The 24,271-nt window shown below is 39.8% G+C and overlaps 1 protein-coding gene across 1 annotated transcript in view; it reads left to right on the top strand.

Moving 5' to 3' along the window:
* The window catches only part of LOC105937282 (phospholipid-transporting ATPase ABCA1), a 259,683-nt gene that overhangs the window by 227,412 nt on the left and 8,000 nt on the right, over positions 1-24,271 (top strand). The window contains exons 46-48 of the mRNA XM_036146479.1: positions 4,993-5,096; positions 6,166-6,258; positions 21,583-21,826. Of these exons, the coding sequence (XP_036002372.1) occupies positions 4,993-5,096; positions 6,166-6,258; positions 21,583-21,826 (441 nt within the window). The remainder of the gene's footprint in view (positions 1-4,992; positions 5,097-6,165; positions 6,259-21,582; positions 21,827-24,271) is intronic.

Here is a 24,271-nt window from a genome sequence, read left to right as displayed (position 1 = left end):
CATTTATTTTCTCTCTGTTCACTCAGAGATTGTATCGAGGAGGAGATGGAAATAGCATTGGAATATGAAGTAAATTCTTAAGAGGTAGAAAAAACAAGATATGGATCGAAGCTGCAAATCCTCATGAAATTTCCCAAAGGAGTACAAGTGTATAAGTTAGGGAGGGGAGTGATCAAACACACACACACACACACACACACACACACACACACACACACACATGCTCACGCTTGAATCAACATTTCTTGCCTTGCTGCTGAGAAAGAAAGGGAAGTTAGTTAAAAAAAGCAACTAACACTAGTAAAATTCACCAACTAATATAAGTTTAAAAGGTAAAGAAATAGCTGCAACATATGAAATTGCATTATTGCATATAATTGCAATTAATTGCTTTAAGTTTAATAGTCTAGTGGTCAGTAACATTCACCATCCAAAGAGCCATTTTTCCCTCAGTCCAGCTAAATAATACTCATTTAGAGCCACAAATCTGACATTTAAAAAAAGACCACCTATCATTTCTTTATAGATATCTATAGGAAATTAGGTGTCACTTTTGAAGAACATGTTTTCAAGTTTTAAAATAAAGGAAAGAGGTAGCAAAAAGACAATAGTGGAATTAGGCTTGTGGAATTTGTATTTTATACTTGTGGACAATTATGTAACAACAAAAAAACGAAATCACATAATTTCTAACTCAATAACAAGAAAAAAAGGATATTAGTGGTACATTTAAGCTACGTTCACACTGCAGGGAAATGCGTCCCAATTCAAATCTTTTCACCCCCCCCCCCCCCCCCCCAAAAAAAAAATCTGATCTGTGCCACTTCCATATGTGGTACTAATTCAGATATGTATTGGATATTTTTTGAAAGCGTTCGCAGTCTGAACAGTCACATCGCATTTTATCAATATTTCACATCACTCTCCATTCCACACACAATAGTAGCAGTTAGCGCTCCATAAAAGGCTATAGTTTGTTGCTGTGCTGTTTTCTTCTTACCTTACGTAGTGTCGCTATTAATGTCAATATTTAAAAACATACTTTTTTTCTTTTTCATTTTAACCAAAGTTATAAGAGCCACTTTAGAAGAACCAGTTGCAGCTCCAGAGCCACATGCTGCAAACCCCTGGAAGGGAATAACCTGGATTTTTTTGTGTCTTAAAATCTCAGTGAATTTTATTTGTTTAGAGATAATTAACGAAAACAATCCATGATGTGAATGGTAATGAAGTTTAAACGAAGGTTCAAGCTTGAAGACTCAGCCCCAGTGCACCTGCATCCGCTGATTACCTCATCAAGTGTTTGTGCGCCAGCCAATCTGTGTCAAATCCTCATCCTACCATCCCACAAGGTTCTGCTTCTAAGGTCCTCCACCCATGTATTCTCCTGCTCATTAGCTGAGCTTCGACCCTCCTCCACCCCATCTCCTCCTTCACGCTCTCAGGTTTCCCCTGACTACTTCTCCCCTATAACCTCCACCACAAGTGTCCAGACCCCGGGGGAAGACTTCACTAATCCTAATCCTAAAATGAACATCCAAGCTAATTTATGTCAATAAATCCCTCTAATTTCCTCTTTTTTTGTGTGTGAGTTTCTCCAGATTGAATCATAATAATAATATTTTCTCTAGTTAGTTAATTTCTGTGTTTGTTTCTGCACTTAATGCAAATATAGCCATTCAAAAACCAGAAGTAGTGGTGGCTCTCACAGTAGTATTAAGATAAATTGAATTCAGCAGTAATTTTGCATTGGGATGACATCCAACCAATCTAACATAAGGTCGTCTCTCCTCAAAGCCCCGCCAATGAAAGTTCAGGGTAATATAAAGTACTACTTTTATGCTAGGGCCATTTTCTTGGGTGAAAATCTAAGGTAATTTTTTTTCTTTTCTTTTTACCCTAGTTGATGCAGACAGAGGTCAAGAGTGACTAAGAAAAAAACTACGCTGCTTTCTGGGAATTGTTGCAGTGGAAAAAAAAAAAAAACCTTCATCCTTCTTTTATGTGTTTTTTTCTGTCGTTGTTATTCATCTGTCAGAGCTGAGTGGTTTAGCAAACAAAAGCAAAATCTTAAAACTGGTCAGATACTGGACACAAAATGAGTATAAAAGCAAAAAAAAAAAAAAGCCAAACGTCCTTCAGAAAGCCTGGATAACCATCATGGCTACTTTAAAAGGTTACAGAAAAGTCCTTTAGAAGCATAGTTTAAAGAAAGGAGGGATGAGAGACTTAAATTTGTTGATTTTTGTATGTAGGAAATGGTGAACAAGAGCATGTTTTTCCAGAAAAAGAACATTAAAGGTTAAAGGTTAGACAAACTGCATCCTATGCTTTGTTTGAATCATTCACCTGACGTAGACTCACATTGAGTCTTGTTGTTATGTGTTTTTATCAAATGTCATCAATGGCCCATGACTAAACTAACTAACTGGATCCACATCCAAATCTAAATTGTCATCAAATTGTAGTAATTTCCATGTTCAGCCAAGGGCCTTTTCTGATCACATTTTCCTGTCAACCCATCCTACTCCCAGGCACACATACAAAAAAAAAAGAAAAGCTGTAACCATATACTTACTCAGCTGAAGTAATAAAGAGAAACTCTAAATGTGCCAAACGTAGGATTTCCTATGAGCTCATGTAGCAATACAACATCTGTTAGTTTGCTGAATTATTCAACATTTTCTGCACTTACGCTGTAATATATGCATAGCAGTTCATAAGTTTATGCTTCCAATAACTTTAGCGCAGTAATGAATAATCCATAATAAATTACATGTAATAGGATAATCTTTACCGCTTTGGCAGGATCAAGTTGTGCACACCGTTCCAAGCTGCCTTATTTAGTCCCCACAGCCGAGTTAGCCTTCACTTTGAAGCTGAGGGATAATGTGGCATCTGTGTCAATTTCCAGCATTGTGTGATAGCCCAGGGAGCCCAGTCAGCCTTGAGGCAGCACCACATAGGGTTTCTTTTTTTATTCCCCACGCAGTCTCTAGTTGGGCATCCTGACCAAACCCGTGGGATTTGTAGGATTCAGTTTCTGAGGGAAGTCTGGAATGAAACCAGTCAGACCGAGGACTGTCACTCTAATCGTGTGTGAACAGACAGGCCCTGAGGAAGAAAAAAAAAGAAACAGCAGTGGCACTCTGTGTGTCTGCATGTTGAGTTGTGCTGAGCCGAGCCTGAGCTCCAGCCTGTGTTCTTGTTATGTGCACGCGGGTGTTATGGTCAGAAGGAAGTCCCTGTGCGCCGCATGTCTCTGTGCTTTTAAACGGCTCGCTTTTTGTTTCTTATTAATTGTGTTATGTGCGCCTCGAACAGCTGCCGTGCACCTTGGCAGATACCGGCCTTTGCTGAACAGATGGCGCGCCGCGGTTCCAGAAAAATATTCCCTATTAATGTGTTTGGATGCTTGGGTCAAAAACACACACAAACATTTGAATGCCCTGCGTGAGTTTTTGTTGTTGTTGGTCTCATATCCCACCTACAGAGACTTGCAAAAGTACTCACGCCCCTTGAGCATTTTCACACTTTTCATTTGACAACCAACTACTACAATACATTCATTTGTATTTCATGTGACAGACCAGTGTTATTCAAACTTTTTGTCACTATGGCCAAATTCGCCAAGTTGACAGTACTTGTGGTCCATAGAAATCCCCTGCTTTTAAATTAAAGACTAAAAGGTAATATAACGAGATTTTCTTCACCTACAAAACAACACACTAAAGAAAAAAAAAATTGGATGTCTCTTCAAAAGAAAAGTATGCGATTTTCTATCTAATAGTATTGTCAATATCATAGGATGACTAGAGTACTTCTTATCGAGATGTTTTTCACACTACAGCCATAAGCTACATGATGATTGTCCCTTCCGGATTGAGAGGAAAGTCTGTCGATAGACTAGAGTTGGTGGAAACATGGGTGAAGCTAAGTACAGGGAAATTGTTAAAGAACACATGTTAGACCCTGCAAAAGACGTCAGGGATTCCCTAAACATGCAGACAAAATCTACAAATGGATTGGGTCAAAGTATATGGACGTGATGGAATGGCCCAGTCAAAGTCCAGACCTACTCAATCAAGGAATATGTGCAAGACTTGAAAATGAACGGTCCATTCCACTCTGGCTGCGTTTAGACTCTTTTGAAAAGGAGAATGGGCACAAGTATCAGTCTCTAAATGTCCAAAGCAGGTAGAAATGTACCCTTTAAATTTATACTTTAAATTTATACACCTAATTATCATTCAATTACTTTTAGAGTTCCCTGAACTATAAGCCTAAGCACTGGCCACTAGGGTGGATGAGGGCCTGTTAGCTCACTGTTGGCACAGAGTGGCATCTTGAGGGTCACCAAGTCAAACACATTATTTAAGAGACACGCCAAACAAAAACAAGATGCCAAAAAAAAAAAAACTTCTTACATGTAAACATAGGGAGTTTCCTAAACTCTACCTGGCCTTTAACTGGAACTGTGTGCTTTGGTTAAAGGACATTGCTATGGAATCCTTGCTAATGCACCTAGGAACAGTTTGAAATATTTTATGTAAAAATGTGTTGGAGTTTGACAGCAAGCGGGAAACACGTTATCTTTGGGTCTTTCAGCAGGACAATAAACCAAACCGTTCTGGCTGCGTTTAGACTCTTTTGCAAAGGAGAATGGGCACAAGTATTAGTCTCTAAATGTCCAAAGCAGGTACAAATGTACCCTCGCGTTTTCTCTGATTGATTCTCTACATGCACTGGATGTCATTTAAGGGCTTCTGAGTAAACGGGGGTGAATAGAAAACCTCACCATGCCTGTCAGATTAGTTTTCTTTACCGAGTATAATTTCCCATCTCTCCACGACGAGGTGAAGCAACCATGCATGCAAGGCCCTGCATTTCTATCTCAGTTTGAAACATCGCCTCTCTGGCATCTGTTGCTAAAATAACGTGCTGATTTTAAAGGAAAAATGAAACTGTTTTGTTTTTTCTAATGTACTGCAGGATGAACCAACCACCGGGATGGACCCTAAAGCCAGACGCTTCCTGTGGGACTGCATCCTGAGTGTCATCAAAGAGGGACGCTCAGTCATTCTCACATCGCACAGGTGGGACCCCGCGCTTCTCATCGATCCTCCGTCCATGTGCTCGCCCAGTCAAAATATTTAGACTCTCCTCCGGGGAGAAAAGTACGGAAAACATGTTCCCGGTAAACGAATGGGAGCTATAAATATTGTAATTATAATTGATTGAAGTCGCCGTTTTTGTTGAGAGGTATTGTTTCCAGAGTGGCAGTTAATATTGGCTGCCAGGAACACACTGGCTGCTATAAAGCTTTCATGAAGCGTGAGGGCATATCGACTGACTGCAGCTTTTTTTTTTTCTTCTTCTTCTTCTTCTTTTTTTTTTGCCTTTTTTGAAAGGGGAAACTGTCAATATCAGTGCTGGAGTCTTTTCATTATCCAAGACTTCCTGAAGCAAACTTAAGTTCATAAACTCCCCCCCACCCCTTCCCTCCAGTTTGGAAAAATAACCTAAAATGTTAATTGTTTACTTACTTCATCGTTCATTTTAGCAATCCCCCCAAATGGAAACATTTGCTGCCCCCGAGGCTCAGCTTCATTTGGAATAGATTCTCCTCGTTACGCGTGCTCCTTTGATGGAGGGATGGAAACATTTGTTGTTGTCGCAGGCAATGTGGCAGAGCCGCGTCCAATTGTCCATGTCATGACCAGGTGGTTCTGTTTTGTTAGGTGGTAAATTCATCGGGTTTTACAAAGTCATAATCCTAATTGCGCCGCACTTCAGAAAGCCGTCGCAGGTTTCGCCTCGACCACGTTTGGCCCAAGCTGCGGCCTGACGATAAAAGAGACCCAAAAAGATAATAGCTAATAGGGCTCCAGATGGCACTCTGTACTCACTCTAATTACCAAATTTGTCCTCCATTTAAAGGTGTAAGAATGGATGTGAAAAATGCTCCCGGCAAAGCTTTAGCTGTAAGAGAAAAATTGCCCCCCTCACAAAGGTTGAAAAGTATGAACAACACCACCGTTTTTTTTTTTTTTTTTGTTTTTGTTTATGATGCCGTCCTTTTAAAAGAAATACTCGTCAGGTAATGAGCTCCACTATTTCTTTTCACCCAATGACCTCCCCCCCCCCCCCTCTTTTCTTCACCAGTATGGAGGAGTGTGAAGCGCTGTGCACTCGCATGGCCATCATGGTCAACGGTCGCTTCAAGTGCCTCGGAAGCATCCAGCATCTAAAGAACAGGTGAGGATTCCTATTTTGCCACCGAATACAATTTCAATGTTAAAGGAGCGTGCCAGAATGTTACATATTGACTAAAGGTAACTTGAATTATTGCTGTTTGAACTGAAATGAAAGAAAACTGCTCACTTCTGCCATAGAACTGCACTGTCTGTATGATGAATACAAGAGAATAATATCAGAGGCTGATATTGGCAAGCTTTTTAAAGATTCGGATGTATAAGGTCTTCTAAAAATAACATTTTTTTTCTTGTAGCTGCATAAATTCAGACTGAAAGGTTAAAAAAAGTCTGAATTTGAGTGTGTTTATCCCTATGAACGATCCCTTTAAAATATACTTTTTTTTAAAGTTAATCAGAGTTCTTAGGAACACATAATTATCATTCATTTACTTTTTGCTTTCCCTGAACTATAAGCCTAGGCAGTGGCCACTAGGTTGGATGAGGGCCTGTTAGCTCACTGTTAGCACAGAGTGGCATCTTGGGGGTCACCAAGTCAAACACGTAATTTAAGAGACACGCCAAAAAATAATAATAAATGCAAAAAAAAAAACACTTTTCTTCTTAAATGTAAACATATGGAGTTTCCTAAATTGTACCTGGACTTTAACAGGAACTGTGTGCTTTGGTTAAAGGACATTTCTATGGACTTCTGGCTAATGTGCCTGATATCAGGAATGGTTTGAAATACCGGGGCAATTTATGTAAAAATGTGTTGGAGTTTGACAGCACCCATGACTCTAGAAAGATTTTTTAAAAGGGGAATAGTCAAAGAATATTACTGGAGTAGACTGATTTTTTTATGTATTTACTTATTTATACTGCATTGACTAAGTAGTAAAAGCAGCATCAATTGCACCATCATTGATGTTTGATCAAAAACAATTATATATTTAAACTGAATATTTTCAATATCCAATTGTTTATGACTTTTTACATAGCTTTACCAGAATGCACACTTTCATCCCAAGGTTGTCCGGCTATAATTAAGTATTGCAAGAAGATCATTACAAAACATCAATACACAAAGGAACTTATGCTGTCCTTAACCCCTCACTACGTTACAATTTAATTTACAATTATCTGCAAAAGGACGGTATTTTTAGTGTCAAGGAGATGCTCAGTTAAGTAGAGATACCATAATACAACCTCCAGCTAGAGGTGGAATAAGCATTAACCAGCATTCACTACATCGCCACCTTTGCTTTATTATGACCGAAAGTGTTTTAAGGCAAATTTGTGTCTTTTAAGGGAGTTAAACAGTGACATACTGTACATTTGGCACGTTTCATCCCAATACATAGGCTATGGGCACATTACAAGTGATACTAAAACTTAATTTATGAGGCAAGGTTACTGTTTCACAAATGATTCTTCACATTTAGAGCCACATAAAAAGTATATTTAAAGCATACCTACCACCCTTACCACCAACTACCTATTAACAATGTGGGGTTAAGGGGGGAAATGGGATTCAGTCTAAGTATGTCATCGTCCCACAACTTTCTTTCCGCCCATTTGTTTCTCTCCAGAGCAAAACCCTCTATTTTCTGTAGGTACACCATGATCCGCATTCCTATTCTAAATCTCAAAAGACCTCCATAGATCTCTGTCACAGACGCATCTTACTTTTGTTCTTTAGACGTAACATCAGTGTATGCGACATTTTCCAAAAGCCGGCGTTTATTACTCCAAAGAAGTCAGTCCATTACCTTAGGTACAGTCTGGTGACATTATTTCCAATCCTTTTGTTTGAGCTTGTGAGTAGAATGACGTTTGACCAACACACACACACACACACACACACACACACGGATGCAGGAACAAAATTCCTGACAGGATTATGTGGTGGCAGTCGCTGGGTGGAGAGTCGGATCAATACACCTGAGATGAGGGGGTGGAGCGGACCATTTGTCAAGTTGTGCAGGGGATTAGGGGAAACGTGTGGAACAGCGCGGAGGGGGCGGCAGTGTCAAGGGTATTTCCGATCAAGCGCGTTAATGTCACACGAATAACTGGGGTTTTAGATCGCCGCATAAGGAGGAAAAAAAAAACGTAGGCGTCGCTGTAGGAGGTGCTATTAAAAGATGGGGGAGAGTTGAGGTGAAGGACTAAAGTGGGTGGAGAGTGAACTAATCAGTCCCTCCCAGATGTTCGGGTGACAGGCAGATTCTCTGTGTCAATTACGTCTTGAATGTAAGGTGCAGGAGCAGGGTGGTGAAAATAATTTATGAAGAAAACGGGAGTTGGGGGGACGGGGGGAACGGGAGGGTGAACACATGCCCTACTTCCCTCCACTTGCCATTAGGTAAAAAGGGAATCTCACTTCACAAGACAAGCAAGTGAGAGGGAAACCAGATAAGCGCAGGGTCTACATAGATTTTCGCCGCGCTTATTTTAGATCTCACACGGACAATTTACACGCCGCAGAAATACTATCGCTCAGCTCTCGCTGTGCCTTGAATAATTTCTAATTAAGCTTCCCTATCTCCACAGCGCTCGGTGTAATTAATGTTTCATGAGGTGTGAGACCCCGTTAATGACTGAAAAGGCAATTAAGCAATGTCTTCTCTGTTTTCTTTTCTTGTCACTATTCCGCCACATGTTTGTGCTGTCGCACGTCGTCCGCGCACACTCACACTCGCACTGCTACCACTGAAATAAATAAAATAAAAAAATATTCTCTGACAAAGTGCCTCTTGAACTTTTCCACATTTTGTCATGGCACACCTACGGACGTCAACGTGTTTCATTGGGATTTGATGTGATAGACTAGCACAGCGTAGAATATACCTGTGACTGGAAATCATTGTTTTTTCAAACTTTTCAGGCTGTTTTTTTATTTATTTATTTTTGTACAAAATGTGAATCTGAAATGTGTCATGCATTTATATTCAGCTCCTCTGAGTCACTGCTTTGTTGAATCACTCTTTCGCTACAATTGCAGCAGCAGGTCTTTGGGGGGTGTGGCTCCATCAGTTTTGCACATTTGTAGACATAATGTTTGCAGATTCTTTAAAAAATAAAGCTCACGCTGTGTCATATTAAATGGAGGCCATCAGTTTTCAGGCCTTGTCACAGATTTTCAGGTGGATTTGGGTCTGGACTTTGACTGGGCCATTCCCACTAATGAATTTGCATCAATCTTAACCGTTACATTGTAACTTTGGCTGTATACGTTGAGGTTTATTATCCTGTTAAAAGGTGAACCTGAACCCTAGAGTCATGTCTTTAGTTGCCTCTACCAGGGTTTCTTACAGTGTTGCCCTAGCATCTATCTCCATCCATCTTTCTATCATCTCAGAACAGCTCCCCCTGTCCCTTTTGAAGAAAACCATTTCAACAGCGTGATGCTGGCGCCACCATGTTTCACAGGACGGATAGTGTGTTCAGAGTGATGCGCAGTCTTACATAACATGACGTTATAAGCCAAGAAGTTCAGTTCTCATCTAAATCTCAGCAGAGCACATTCTTATCCGTGTTTACTGCAAATAGCACTTCTCGTAGTTGTCTTTCAACAATGACTCGATACTGCGCATGCCGACGACACAAGGATAGCAAGTGCGGCCCGTGTACGGAGGCCTCAGTCCTCGACGTGGCTGACCGACGTTCAACTACGGCCTGTGGTCTCTGGCCTCCCTCAGCCCCCCTTTCTTGTCAGCCTACTTTCAATATAATGGCCACTAGTGCCACAGAAAACACCCCAAAATGATAAAAAAAAACAATGACTTATTACTGTGCTACCATGAAGACCAGGTTTGTGAACCACACCCAAAAAGTCCCAATGTGGAATTCTAAACAATAATGGACTTCCTAGACTGACTGAATAAGGAGACGGTGGAGTGATGAAGTTCCAGCACTTTTATTGAGAAACAGAGCAGAGATCACATAGATGAAAAGTAATCGCACCCCACGGTTCGGCCGCCAGCCCGTCTGCCCTGTTTCTGTCCCTAATCGCTTCCGGCTCTCCCTAATACCCGACAGTGGCCTTGTCGTGAGACAAAACTTAGACGGTCATATCCTGGACAATTAGTATCCTGCACAGTAACACGCAAGCATTTGGTCTCGGCAATCAGCAGGACCGTGGAGCAGCCGCTCTCGTGTCTCCAGTGCTCACATGTCCGAAGTAGCATTAGGCCATGGTGACTTTAGCATAATATTCTAATAACACCCAACAGATTTTCCACAACTCCATCCCTGACCTATCTACAGTGATTCTAGGTCTTCACTATGCTGTTCATTTACTGATTTTCTCTAATAAACCTCTGTTGAACAGTTGGAATTAATTTGATGATTAGCTGACTTCTAAGGGCAATTAGTAGCACTTGATTTTATTCGGGGGTATGAAAGTAAAGGGTGCCGAGCACATATGCCAGCTGCACTAGTCAGAATGTTGTTGTTTTTTTGTTGTTGTTGTTGTTTTTTTGGAAAAAAGAACATTTTCCTTTTGCTTCAGAAGTATGCACTAGTTTGTATTGGTCTGTCATTTAAAAATCTAAAATACATTAACGTTTGTGATTGTAGTACATCAAAATTATGAGAGGCTGGAGGGGGATGGATATTTTAATGTCTACCAACGACTTCCTGTTATTGTAACAGAGCATAAGCCGGTTTGCTCAAGTAACACACACACTGTTGCCAGCCTGCGGATGGGAGAGCCTCCCTCAGACAGTAGGCGAGGCACTCCGTTGAAGGCAGGTGCTGCATGCCATTGCTACGAGGCGAGAGCGTCTTGACCTGCAAAGCCGGGGGGGTTACCACTTCATCCCCTCGCCACTTACTCTGCCATATATTATTATTTTTTTTTTTATCACAAGCCCCAGAAACGAGAGCAGCATCACACCATGGGGGCAGCTCTCACATTTTCACCCCCCCATGGCTCACATGTAATACACTCCCTCGCTTCCTCCCAGAATTCCTTTTCTTCGAAAACCTATGACAACTCTGCCCTCGTTCGTCTCTTTAGGCCAATTTCTCTACTTCCAGTCATCTTTGTTGGCGCTGCCCCCTTTAGTTTATCGTTCACTGTTTGGTTATCAGCGAAGCGGCCTTCTGGTGCTTTAATAAACCAGCCTCCATGTGAGTCAGGCACAAAATGTGCCAATTTTCTCCACTAGTGAGGTGGTCATCACGTGAAAAGAAGGCTGAAGATTAACTTCGGGCACTCCCTTCAGAGAAGGCGGGCAGCTTCTTCGTTATCCCCATCCATCTGTTTATCCCTCCTCATATACGGCCCCCTTAAATCACTCACATTCCGGGAGTTTATGAAAGGCGGATTGAGACGGTGAGAATAAATAAGCAGAAGAAAAAAAATGCACAGGAGGCTGTAAATTGGTTTTTAGTATGGTGGTGCGCTCATATGAAAGCTCCCAGGTGTTAAGTAAACCCAAATGAAGTGGAGGAACCAATAAAAGCAGCTTCAAAGCTTTCCCATAATCTTGTCAGTTAGGAAGGACACCGTCTAGCCCACTGGAGGATTTTCCCCTGATTGATATCATTCACATCACCTCTCCGTAGAGTACCTGCAGTTAAGCACATCCAACATCCAGGAGTCTTATACTCTTCATGGTCAAAATGCATCACCGTATAAAAAAAAAAAAAAAGTGGAGCACAGAGTGGCTTTAATGCATTAGAGAGTTTTCTTTTACAAGAGCAGTCTTTGAAAGTTTGGATCAGTTCCTGAAGTTGACATGGAGAAGTCCAATAAACTCCTTCCCACTTGCTGTGCGTCAGCTCTGCAGGTGTGCCATTAAGTAAATACTTTAGTGCTTTTAAGTGCTTGTCAGCTGCAGAGATGGATGACAAAATAATCCTCTTTACGGTTTACAATGCATCAACATCGTAGGTGTAATTAAGACATAGCGCTGTCAGACAGATGGTGCATTGGGTGTACTGTACATATAAGGGCTGCTGACTTTCAGAATGCACATCTTCGGCTTTGATAGCTTTAGGACAACTTGAATTTGTCTGAAACGTTGATGCTTGACATGTATTGTTGTTTCCTGTTACAGCCAGAAGCAATCCAAACATCAACAGACAACAGCTAAACATTTGTGTGTATGACTCCATTTTTCAAATCACAAGATTTGTTTCTCACGTCAAGCGGTTTTTTTTTAAAGCACCACATTTAATGTGTCACATAAATGATTCGATATTAACCTTGAGCTTTACATTCCACAATTATAAGCAGATGTTATCTAATGTGAGCATTTGACCCTTTTTACCTTTTATACCATAGTCTCAATATGTTGTCTGTTAAAGGTCCATCCATGCTGTTGTTAAAGGCCATATATGAATTTATTTTCTTTCTTCCATTTTGCTTTCAATTGTAATCATGCTTGTAGGGCAGAACAATATGGAAAAACAAGCATATTGATGATATAGAAATCATATCAATTGATACTGATAATCATCAAATAATTCTAAACAAACACTTTAAGCGTAGCCCTGGTCATTTTATGCCATTTCTCGGTGATCCATTTTTAGATACAGAAACACACAAACACTGAGTTCAATCTCAACCCTTTTAATTCAACTGACGTCTTACCAAAACTGAAACTTTAAAAAATAAATAAAAAAGAACATGTGCTCTCTGAACTCTTTGAAGGGGGAGGGGCTTGTTGATTGAGCATCCCTGCGTCTGCGTTTGTTATTGGTTGGGTGGATGTAAGGACTGTAATATTAACCTACACGGCTAGAATGCAAAAGTTCTATAGAAATGTTATTGACCCTTTTGTTCTATCTATCTACATCTATACAGCTATCGATCGACATATGCCGTTATTGAATTATCGTCCGGCCCTAACCCTGTCATCAATGCGTGACCAATGCCCACTGAAGACAGAAGTAGTTTAAGCTCAAGTCTCTCCAGCTTGAATTGATTTCATAAACTGAAGATTTATGTGGTGATTTAGCTGATTGTGAGGAGAAAGTCAGGGAAGTGTTATCTTAGCCCTTAACCATTGGAAACTACACAAACTGGCACTCTACCCAGGGATTTAAAAACCCTTTGTGGCAAACTCATTCTACCTGTGCTTTGCCACAGGAAGGAGAGATCACTTGCAGCAAATATTTAAATTCAAAATACTGAACTTTTGGCTGCATTTAAGAATCCATTTGTTATTGTCACCACATGTCACCGTGGTTAAGTTTTTTTTTGAGACAGACACCAGCTCAGGATGCACACAAACAATATATACCTGTAGACACAACAGACATAGTATTTTTACCCCACCCCATCACAGCCCATTTTTTTTACATATAGATATAACATATGCAAAATGGTCTTTAGGGTCTGCTGAGACTCATACTGAGTTCCAAAAGTCAGTCCTTTTTGAATGATAGGAATTACGGTGTTGTTGCATAAATGAATCACTCAGCTTCTCTCATGATACATTCATGCCTGCAGTAAGTTCTCTGCATTGAACTTAAACCTTCATATAGAGAACAATGCAATGAAACATTCCTGATACGCTAGTGTGCAAATAAGCGTTCACAGAAGAGCTCTTGTTAAGTGCGTGGTATCGTGGTACCATTCAGGTTAGATGTTACAATTTCTCCAGTATTTTGGACCAGCGTTATTACTCTGCAGTCCACAGTCATCCGTCTTCCTTTTTATACCAAACATATGTGTTACCAAAATATTCAAACATCAAATTAGAGTAATTAATATGCTGAATATGCAAAACTTGCATTTCTTCATCATAATCTGCATTTAACTGTCACTCGTCTAATGAAACAAATCCATTGTCTTCTAGTCTTTGTTTCTATAGTGAAGAATATGTTGTTCACTCGGTATGGAAATCCATTAGAATGTAATCTATTCAAGCACCTCAGGAATGACATAATAAACTTAAATCAAGAACTGTATATGTTTTGAGTCCTCCCTTTTATCTTATGGATTGTTTTTAAAGAACAGCACCTTCTTTGAATCTTTGAAGTTGTTTTGATCAATAATTCATTTCTGAAGTTCCTTCAAAGTTTTCCTTTTTTTTCACTTAATGTTTTTACTCATCTTCCATCCATCACCTGTACCCACTTATCGGTGCAGGGTTGCGTGGGTGGCAGGGGACACTCAGGACAGGGCACCAGTCCATCAGTCATCTACAAATCACTGTTGAATTTATTGCAATTTCTTTTTGAAAAATATGAAAGATAACAGATTCTTACACAAAACAATATTTTAGCACCTGCAAGCTGCAAGGACCTAAAACCTTGGTATATAGTAGAGGGTTTACTAAAGGTCTTTCTCAGGTGTCAGATCCTTCTAGATTCCCCCCCCCCCCCCCTGTTTCTTAAAGATAACCTTTGAGGTAAAGTCAGTCTTTTACTTACAGTAACATTAGATGTAGGTTTGATACTCAAAAAACAAACACTGTGCATTATGAAAAGAACTGGTATGGATGGCTGGATGGCCTGACAGTTTTCCTGTTCAGTTTCCTAATTTTTGAAGGGTCATACAAATGCATACAAATACAATAAATGTTTTCCATAAAAATGCTGGAATATATATTTTTTGTCATTTCCGTGCTTGACAATGAACAAAACGTTCAATATCTTCATGAAATAAACAAAGTATTATTTTGTACAGAATTACCTGTAAGTTGTTGCGGATCAAAAACATAGAGCTAGTTCTTACACATTCCTCTTGCTGATTTTTTTGCCTCAATTTTTTTGTCTATTTCTTGGTCTAGAAAAATGTTTTCTTAGTCTTCGCAGCAACATTTAAATATATGTCTCTCCTTCTTCCAAGATGTTGTTTACTTTTGAGTGAAAGTCACTAGATGCTTATGATCGTGTGTACCAGGCCAGCTATAAGCTTGGAAGCCCGGCATTAGAAATAAATCACCCGGGGTCTGCTCACTGAGACAGGTTTCGGTGAAACAGAAGGTTGCAGATCCGCAGAAGATCCAGTTTTTAAATTTACAGCACTATGCCCATGGTGCTAGTCAGAGAGTAGACGTTAGCCAGGTCGTTTGAGTGGGTCAGTTGTATCCTTGCTGCACCGCCAATCAAGATCTCAGTAAAATTGGGTTTAATGAAAAATTGGGAAAAAAGGCCTAGAGGACTGTCTGATGGTGAGGAGTGATCCCCGAATGGTGGGGGAGAGTAAAGCAAACAGACAAAAACAAGAGAGCGGATGATGGTGATGGCCATCCGTTGTGCCATCTTGTTTTTTTTTTTTTTTTTTGTTTTTTTGAATATGAGTATAAATAAACATCGCTCAGATGTCTGGTATTGGTGCATCCTTAAGAAGCCCTATTCTGACCCATTGCCCTGCAGCTACCCCTCCCCTCCTTTGCACAAAAAAATTGGTACTTGGCAAACAGCAAGAATGACCTTTCTAGACTTCCTCAGATGAAGGAAGGCAGCCAAATTATTTTCGGCGTGTCATGCCCTTATCTGTGTCTGGCTGTTGTTTGTTTTAAATTACATGGAAGAACGACTTCCCGGCATTCAAGGGTGGAGGAGAAGATTGAGGCAGAATAATGAAAATGAAGGGGGGGGGGGGGGGCTGATTTCATGCCGCAAAAATTACAGTTGCTCTGTCATGCTGTGTTGAGCTCCTGTATCACATCTGAAATGTAAAATATTCAGAAAGGGTTAGCTGTGACAATGTGTGCTGTCATGGCTGTAAACATAACCCGTTCATTATTTCCTCTCGGGCTGAATTCAGCCCCGTAATTGCTAAGATCTTGCTTTTGTGTGGTTTTGAAATCGCCGGTTAAAAGCTAATTTAAAGTTCCAAACACTGGACGGTATGACCATGTGCGGCAATGTGGGCTCTATTAACTGATATCTACATCCTCCTTTCACCACACTGAAATTTATTTTAGAGGAGCCAATACACTGTGTCCAGGATGAAAGAACCGGGATTGCGGTGGATTTAGAGTGAAAGTAAAATATGAGCATATAAAAGACTATTTCCCTCAAAGTGGTGCCTGAAATCTTTGCCTCGGTGCAACAACAGAGGGAATAAAAGGCAGGCAGAGGGACACACTGAGGGAGAGCTAATTGATAAGGGTGTTTTGTATTGACACTGAAAACCTGCCCTTCACTAGAGGTAAGTTCACTATAATGTTTGTGAAAGTTGGACTTATGCAGCTTAGTTGAGCGAGTGTGGTTAGACTAAACGTATCTTAGATGTTGCATAGTAAGCAATGATCTTTGCCTTGATGATAGAGTATTTAAAAGAACTGTTATCCTTTAGTCTATTGTACCTTCCTTGAAATAAGGAACTATCCATCCACCCATCAAGTCACTAATTCGTTTTTGCAGGCTTTTTTATCCAAAGCCTGAATTGGACAGAAATATTGTATGAATGTTTGGCTTTATATTACTAACTGGGATTGAATGGCCTAAGAAGTCAATTGCCATCAGTCAGGAAAACTGTTGAATTTAGAATGGTTCAGAAAACCTGCAATAAAGACAGACACCTGATACAGCAGCTGCTGGAGGTTTCTCCAACATTTTCTTGAAGCGTTTGCCCCATGCTATCGTAAAGGTCCCTTCTTTCTACGTTTTCAAAATGCCTATTCGATTTAAGGTTTGATAGCGTGTTAATAACTTCTTTGTCAAACCTTAGCTGCAGACTTTACCAACAAAACAAACTAAAAGTTGTACCAAGAGAACCCAATAGTTCAGCCACACTTTGAGCTCAGAAAGTTTCACTTTTTTTTTATGTGCATAAATCCAATCTATAAGGAATAGGTTTTATTTCACAGGGTCTATTGAATTAATGAAAGTGTTATTCAGTGGCAAAGAAAGAAAGGCTGCTATCTCAAAGAAAGTTATGCGCATGATCACACAGTGTGATTGTGACAAAGCAGCATTGGATTCCTCTGTGACTCTCCAAGATCTTGTTTGAACGTTCCCGCATTAAAGTTTTTTTCACAGTAGAATTATTATGAGCTCGTTTGGGTATGCAGACAGTTTAGCTTTGTGAAGCTAAGCAGACTACAATTTTTATTCAGTGTAGCGTATAAAAAAAGAGAGCCGTGCAAGTCACATGACAATGACACTGTACTACACGCTGATTAGATGGTATTAGCAGTAGTGGAACATCTGCAAAGGAACAAGCAGCTGGAAATTAGTCCTGGGATACCATGTGGCAAAGACGGCGTCCCACACCAATGGGCGCATGGTCAAATGCAAACCCTTAATGGTTTGGTAGTGGGTTCGGTTCTCATGCCATTACCTAAACATTATTAGTTTCATTTTATGGAATATTACTAATATTTTTTTCTCTTTTTTGATTCAGTCAACAGTTTCTTTGAACACATTTAAGCAAACTGTAAACATTCAATAAAACTGTGTTAATTCTGACATGATTCCACGGAAACAAAACTTCAAATAGGTTTCAAACCAGATCTAAGTTGGTAAAGTTAAACAATAAAATTGTTGAAATGTAGCACAAAATAATTGTGACAATCAGTCACAATATTGTCACATTCTGACTCTTCCACTCGAAATCTTCATCTTTTAACTAAAGGGTCCCGGCAACCTATGAGGTCTGCTCGTTGTGTTTTCCAGTCGCAGCAGTGCTTCACTTCCTCTTCCCCTCCCTTTGGGATCATGCAGGCTTGGTTTATCCACCCTATCTCTAATTGCCACAGAGGGGGCCCTCCAACACTCGTTACGTGACGCTCAGTACAAGCCACAATGGACATTTCTGAGAGTAAATCCAACATTAGGGAATTAATTAGGCAGAAAACAAGGGGTCATAGGAGTACTAATGACAGAATAACAAGGCACAGAGTTTTTTATTTGCTGCTCAGCAGACATAGCACACATCCAAAGATGCAGAATGCTAATTAAGATTAGAGTTTCCTTTCATTTATGGCGATATTTATGCCGGCAATTTTTTTTTTATGCAAGGTTTTAGCAAAACTATCAGTTTATTTGTGGCATGTTTGTGTTTTTGTTAATGGTGAAACGAATAGTCAACATTTATTTGACCATTTTCGGCTAATTTTCATAATATACTGCCCATGCGATGATGACACTGTCACTGTTTAGACTTGCTCTTTATTAGGAGTGCTATTAATGCCACCGGGTGTGAAATCCGGCTAATGAAATTGGACACAATTACAGCACTGAAGAAGCGTTGCTTTAGCTGTAGAACAATGCTCAACAATATATTGTTGTCAGTTTGTGTTTAAGCGAGCAGTTTAGGTTAATACAAATAAAGCGCTCCAGTCTTGGGGCATTACAAGCTAGCTTAATGGAAAATGCAGATTTTTCACTCATTTAACCTCTTGGTTTCATAAACCTTGGAGCATATACTACAATAACTCACTAAAGACAGTTTGAAACCACCAGATTTACATTTAGTAATGAAATTCTGCATTTCAGATAAAACTTAATACAAAACTATATGAATATAAGATTATATCACTTGCAGTAATATAATCTTGGTCTGAAAATGTATGAAATTTCTTCTGCTTTCTCTTTTGGTCACACACAATAATATTTCAAATCAAACTAATAGTAATATAAAACAGTTTTCAAAAGATGAGTGTATTTATCAACAGCTGTCCAAGCCAACCTGGCAGTATGAGAATATGTAATTACTCTCCTCGTTTAACCATGAATTAACTGTGATGAACCACACTTTTTGAGTTTAGTTTAACTAGCGGCATTCGTGCCCGATTACAGCCACACCTCTAGACTCGAGAAATCACTTAATTACTGTCACGAACCAGAGACAGATGGACCCAGTATTCAACCAGACAAGCAGAGGTTAGGTGAAAGAACATTTATTTCCAAAAAGCAAAAGCCAAAACGGGGATCAAGACAAAAATGGGAAGACTGCATCCAATAACCAAAAATAACAAAAAAGGCAGTCACAGATGAAACTATCTACAAAACAGAGGACAGGCTAACTCAAAAATCCAAAGATAGATCTGATCAGGAAACAGGGGGGCAGAATAAACTCAAGCAGTGGTCAGTTAAACAGGCAAACAAACATGGAACAGGGAATGCTGGACAAGACTCACCGATAGGGATTGGAAAGACAAACAATGATGTGGCAGATTGCAGGGGGCAGAGGCAGGTATAAGTAAGGGAGTGATCAGGTGAATGGAGTGAAACTAATTACTGACATGGGTGGAGCTAATCGGGAACAGGGAAGTGCTTGGGAGTAAACTGAAGCCGATTGGATGGTGACTGGTGAAGGGGAGTGACAGGAAGACAAAAGAATGCTGGCAGGTGAACTGAACTTAGACTGGTGACAGAAATGGTCTGAGCAGGCCGGATAAACTTATAACTTAAAACAAAATCAAACACTAAGACAGAACCAAAATTAGAAACTGAACTTAAGGCAGGAGAGTAAAGTAATTCATCAAATAACAAACAAAACACATAACCAAACCCAAATCATGACAATTACAACGTGTCTGACATCAAGAAGCAGGCTTAAAAGTTCCCAAAACGCAACACCTCGTGTCATAGTCCCAAAAAAAAATCCAAGACCAGTTTGGGAAACAAAGGGACTGGCATCGGTTGAAATAGTGGTGAACCTTTCCAGGGTTACCTGGCATACCAAAATTGCTCCTAGCAAAACAGCCTATCCAGGAGGTCCCCAATGAAGCCAGAACAACATCTAAAGCACAACAGGGCTTACTTGACTCAGTTATGATCAGAGGTCTTGAGTCAACAATAATCAGACTGGGCAAAAATGGTCTTTATGGCAGAGTCCAAGGCAAAAACCACCGCCAACCATAACTAATTCATGAACTTCTAAAATATATTGATGGGGTGTTTAAAAAAGGTATGTGTGGACTAATGAGAAAAAAAAAGTGGAAAATTTTGGAAGACGTCTGTAGCTTATTATCTTTGCCTTGCAGTCAACCATGGTGGGATTGTTAGTGTGGTGGTCTGAGGCTCTTTTGTTGTTTTTAAAAGTTATAAAACTTGTAGCAAGTGATTGAACCGTAAATCCTGCTCTTGGAAGACTAAAAATAATTAAAGATACAAAAATAAAAACAAAACGAAAAGTTTTTATGACCAAAATTACGATGTTTATCAATTAAAACTATTAATTGGGGAGATGGCCAACATTCCTCTACAGCAATGTCAAACACTGATTGCCAGTTATCCCTTGATAAATGATCATTTGAAAATTGCATAATGGATTTACACAGTTTGTATTTGTTTGATAATGTTTTTGACAAAAAAAAAAAAACAGAATAAATCTTTGCTAGGGGGTCACAGTGCTGCAGTGATTATGAACAAAAGAGGTACAAGGAGAGGCACCTCTAACATTTCAAGTAGAATAAATGTGACCGAACCATTTCACATCAACTCTATCAACTATTTATTTGTAATCCACAACTTCCAATTTCTCTGGGGTGTAAATATGTTATGACATTCAGGTCGATTTTCCCATTAAGAGAATATCCCATTCATGTAAGGGTGTTGTTGATGTTGTATTCATTTATACATTCAAACTATACAAGACATTAGCTACTTGTATAAACATCCCCACTGCTACAGTTGGAGCAATACTTAAAAGATAAATAAAAATAAATGTTTAATACAACTGTAACTGTGTCAAACAAGGGTGGACAAGACCTCCAGTTTATTTTGTCACAACACACAATAATTAGGACGTTAATGGAGGGGGGGAAAATAATCTCTGTCAGAGACCTGCAGGAACGTCTTAAGGCTGAGATTATGCTACGCCAAAGAGTGATAAATCTATTTTATGACTTTTTACAATATCTCTAGTAGGGATGCTGAAAAGTCTGGATTACAAATTAAAAGCCTTATTGTTGGGTTATGTTACAGTGGTTATGATCATACCGAGAGAGAGAGAGAGAGAGAGAGAGAGAGAGAGAGAGAGAGAGAGAGAGAGATGCCGCAGTGCATTATTTGTTGAGCAGATCAGTAAGTAGCATGGCTGCTGTTTACATTTTGACTCAAAGCGGTGCAGTCTTTAGTAAAAGTTTGGATTTGTGCCTCATAATATTCAGATTAAAAAACGGGGGTAAATATTGTCTGATCTCAATTTTTTAACCCTAAAACAAACGTCACATCTTAATCAAATGACCCTCTCAGCAGGTCATGAAGTTTGGTACAGAGCATTTCATTCAGTGTGTTTATGGTTAGGGTTAAGGTTGGTGTGTTTGAACAGCCGTGCATCAAAAAAGGACGGTTGCAGGAGTTGGAGACTCAAGTTTGTTCTACAAACTATCGGCCTCCGGTAGTTCAATGCAAATGGATGTTGCGTTATTTAAAAAAAAAAAAAAATGCTTCCATGATTGTTTCTACAGTTTCACAGAAAGCATGTACAACAAATGCTCAATCTCTACCGTCTGATTTCCAGATTTGGTGATGGCTACACGGTGATCGTACGTGTCGGCGGCTCCCCTCCTGCTCTCAAGCCAGTCGAGGACTTTGTCCATGAGACGTTCCCAGACAGCATTCTCAAGGAGAAACACCACAACACGCTCCAGTACCAGTTCCCGTACACACAGGGAGCGTTGGCCAACATCTTTGGCCAGTTCACCAGCCATCAGCACCGGCTGGGCGTGGAGGACTACTCCGTGTCCCAGACCACTCTGGATCAGGTGAGACATAGACGTTTTATCTGGTAATTACCTTTTCTCTGCTTTTATTAGACTGGCTCATGCATGAGAAATACAGAGTAAGAGAGCACTGTGAAACCATAGGAATTTCTGGCATATTTTTTTTTTATCTCAATATCCTATTTTATTTTTACTCCTTTTCTGAAAAGCAATTGTTTTTAAAAATGTTAGACATAATACTGTGTACATGGGCTTTGTATTGATTTGAGTCAGCTTTCAGTATGTCTCGTTAGTGGTCCATCATTTGACTGTCTCAGATTTTTGGTCTGCATTTGTCATTTCTCGCATGAGAGACTTCAAATGCATAAACAAGAACTTCTCTTCACCTTTAGGAAGTTACTTTGTTAGTAGTAATACATTTTTAGTACCCAGAGGTATTAGTATAAAATCCAGAGTTTGTCTTTCATCCCCCTGGGGAAGTTTTTTTTTTTTTTTTTTTTTTTTTTTTTTTAGCTGTGCATTTTGACAAATAAATAATGATGTTGAGGATGAGAGCAGGGCTGATACATATTTGTTGTGTTTATGCTTGAGAGCTTAATATTGATTTTTATTTTTTTAGCTAGTTTCACTGTACAAGAGGAGAGACATGTTGACTCTGACTTTCTTTTTCTGAAATAGACTGATGTTTACCAATAATTCTCAGTCTCATGGATCACTAGACCATCAATCCTGCAGTCTAGAATTTTTTATTTAAGTAACCATTGAGGCCAAGATAGTTTAACTGTAATTGTCAAACATCTGGACACGTACACACCCCTTAACATAGTAGCACAAAGGGTAACAAACAAAATCAAAATAATAAGCCAATCTTTTTTTGCAGTGGGATAATCTCACTGAAAATGTAGAAACTATTGCAACATTTCTATTGCAGCAATGTTTGAGCACACGTGGGATCTTCGACCATTTTTTTTCTTTGAACAGCCTTTTTTATTTCACCGTCTCTTATGCTCTCTTCTCTTCAGCTCACCTCATGGGTCTCCTACATGATTTAGGTGTATTAATGGAAAAAAAAAAGGTTGGCTTTATGACTGGTAAATATTTGTTTTGGTTTGGTTTGTTTTATTTTCCGCTGGTTTGTTTTTGGCCATGTGGTTTGAATCATTATCTTCTGAAAGACCCTCTGACAACCCAATTTCAGTTTTTTGGTAGAGTCCACCAGATTTACCTCACAATCTCCCACAATCTCCTAGCATTTCTAAGGGTTTGTGATCGCTTGCATTCTAACAAGATTTCAAGGTCCTTTGGAAGAGAAACATGCCCACAGCATGACAGATCTTCCACGGGAGGCGCTTCTCCACATATCCTTTTTGATTTTCCACCAGACCCACCTGGATTGTCTGTTACTAAAAGGCTAAAAAATTTCTCTCCTACAGTTTCAGAGGGGGTTTAGCTGACAATACTTTGTTCGTCTCCTTTTTGTGTTGAGAGAATAACACTTTGTCTTCTTTGATCGTCCCTCTTTGCACATTCTCTGTAGCTCCTTCGGAGGCGTGGGTCAACTCCATTACACCCTTCTCGTTTCTGCATTAATTGGCCTTTTGTTTTGGATCCTTATCCGACTATACCGTGTTTCAAAGAATTCAAGGTGCAATGCTCTATGACAAGGTTTCCAGGGCCTTTGTATGAGAAACCAGCCCACAGCTCTGCAGAATCCTAGTCACTGTAGCATGCAGTGCAGTCTATGCCTTTAAATTTGTAATGAACTCACAGAAAATACTTTTTTTTTTCTTCCTGGCATCAGCCCCAAACAGTTAGCTGCCATATCTAATGATCGTAGTAGAAACCTGGTGACCCCATGAGGCTACTTGATACGAGAGTTTTTCCCCATCTGAATAAATATTGGATTTTTCTAAACACCTCCTTTTAAGATTATGCTTCTGTATTAAAAGATAGATTTATTTTAAGGCTTTGGACAAATCCTCACCTGAGATGCTAAAAAAATGTGGACGGTGCGCTTATATATCTTTTTTTTTTTTCTGTTTCATACCAAGCACTACACCTTTTTCATCGAAAATAAGCCGAGCCCTGGATGTCTCAGACTTTCTTCACCTTGTGTTTTTCCTTGCGCCCCCAGAGGTCTGATACAATCAGGCAGTGAGTGGTGAGTGTGGGTGTGCTTGGTCTTACAAACCCTCTATTAGCTCCGCGGCAGATGACCAGACGGGGAGGTGGGGATGACTTCTTGTAGGCCTGGAAAGGTCACGAGTCCACCTTGCTGAGAGAGGAGCAGAAACAGAAACAGATGGGAGTCATTTGTACCGTCCCTCTGCTGTATTGTAATCAAATTATCCTTGCTATATAAAAGGATACTGCCGCAATATTAAGGATTTTACTGTCAGACATTTATGAACACGATCCCCGTGTGGATAGCTTGTAATTTGGGATAGATGGCATCTTTGGGAGCATTATTTGTGTAAAATATGCCTT

This window comes from Fundulus heteroclitus, chromosome 14, assembly GCF_011125445.2.
Source record: "Fundulus heteroclitus isolate FHET01 chromosome 14, MU-UCD_Fhet_4.1, whole genome shotgun sequence".
Classification (NCBI taxonomy): Eukaryota; Metazoa; Chordata; class Actinopteri; order Cyprinodontiformes; family Fundulidae; genus Fundulus; species Fundulus heteroclitus.
The sequence above is the reverse complement of the archived record's forward strand: the minus strand, read 5'-3'. Positions and strand labels throughout refer to the sequence as shown.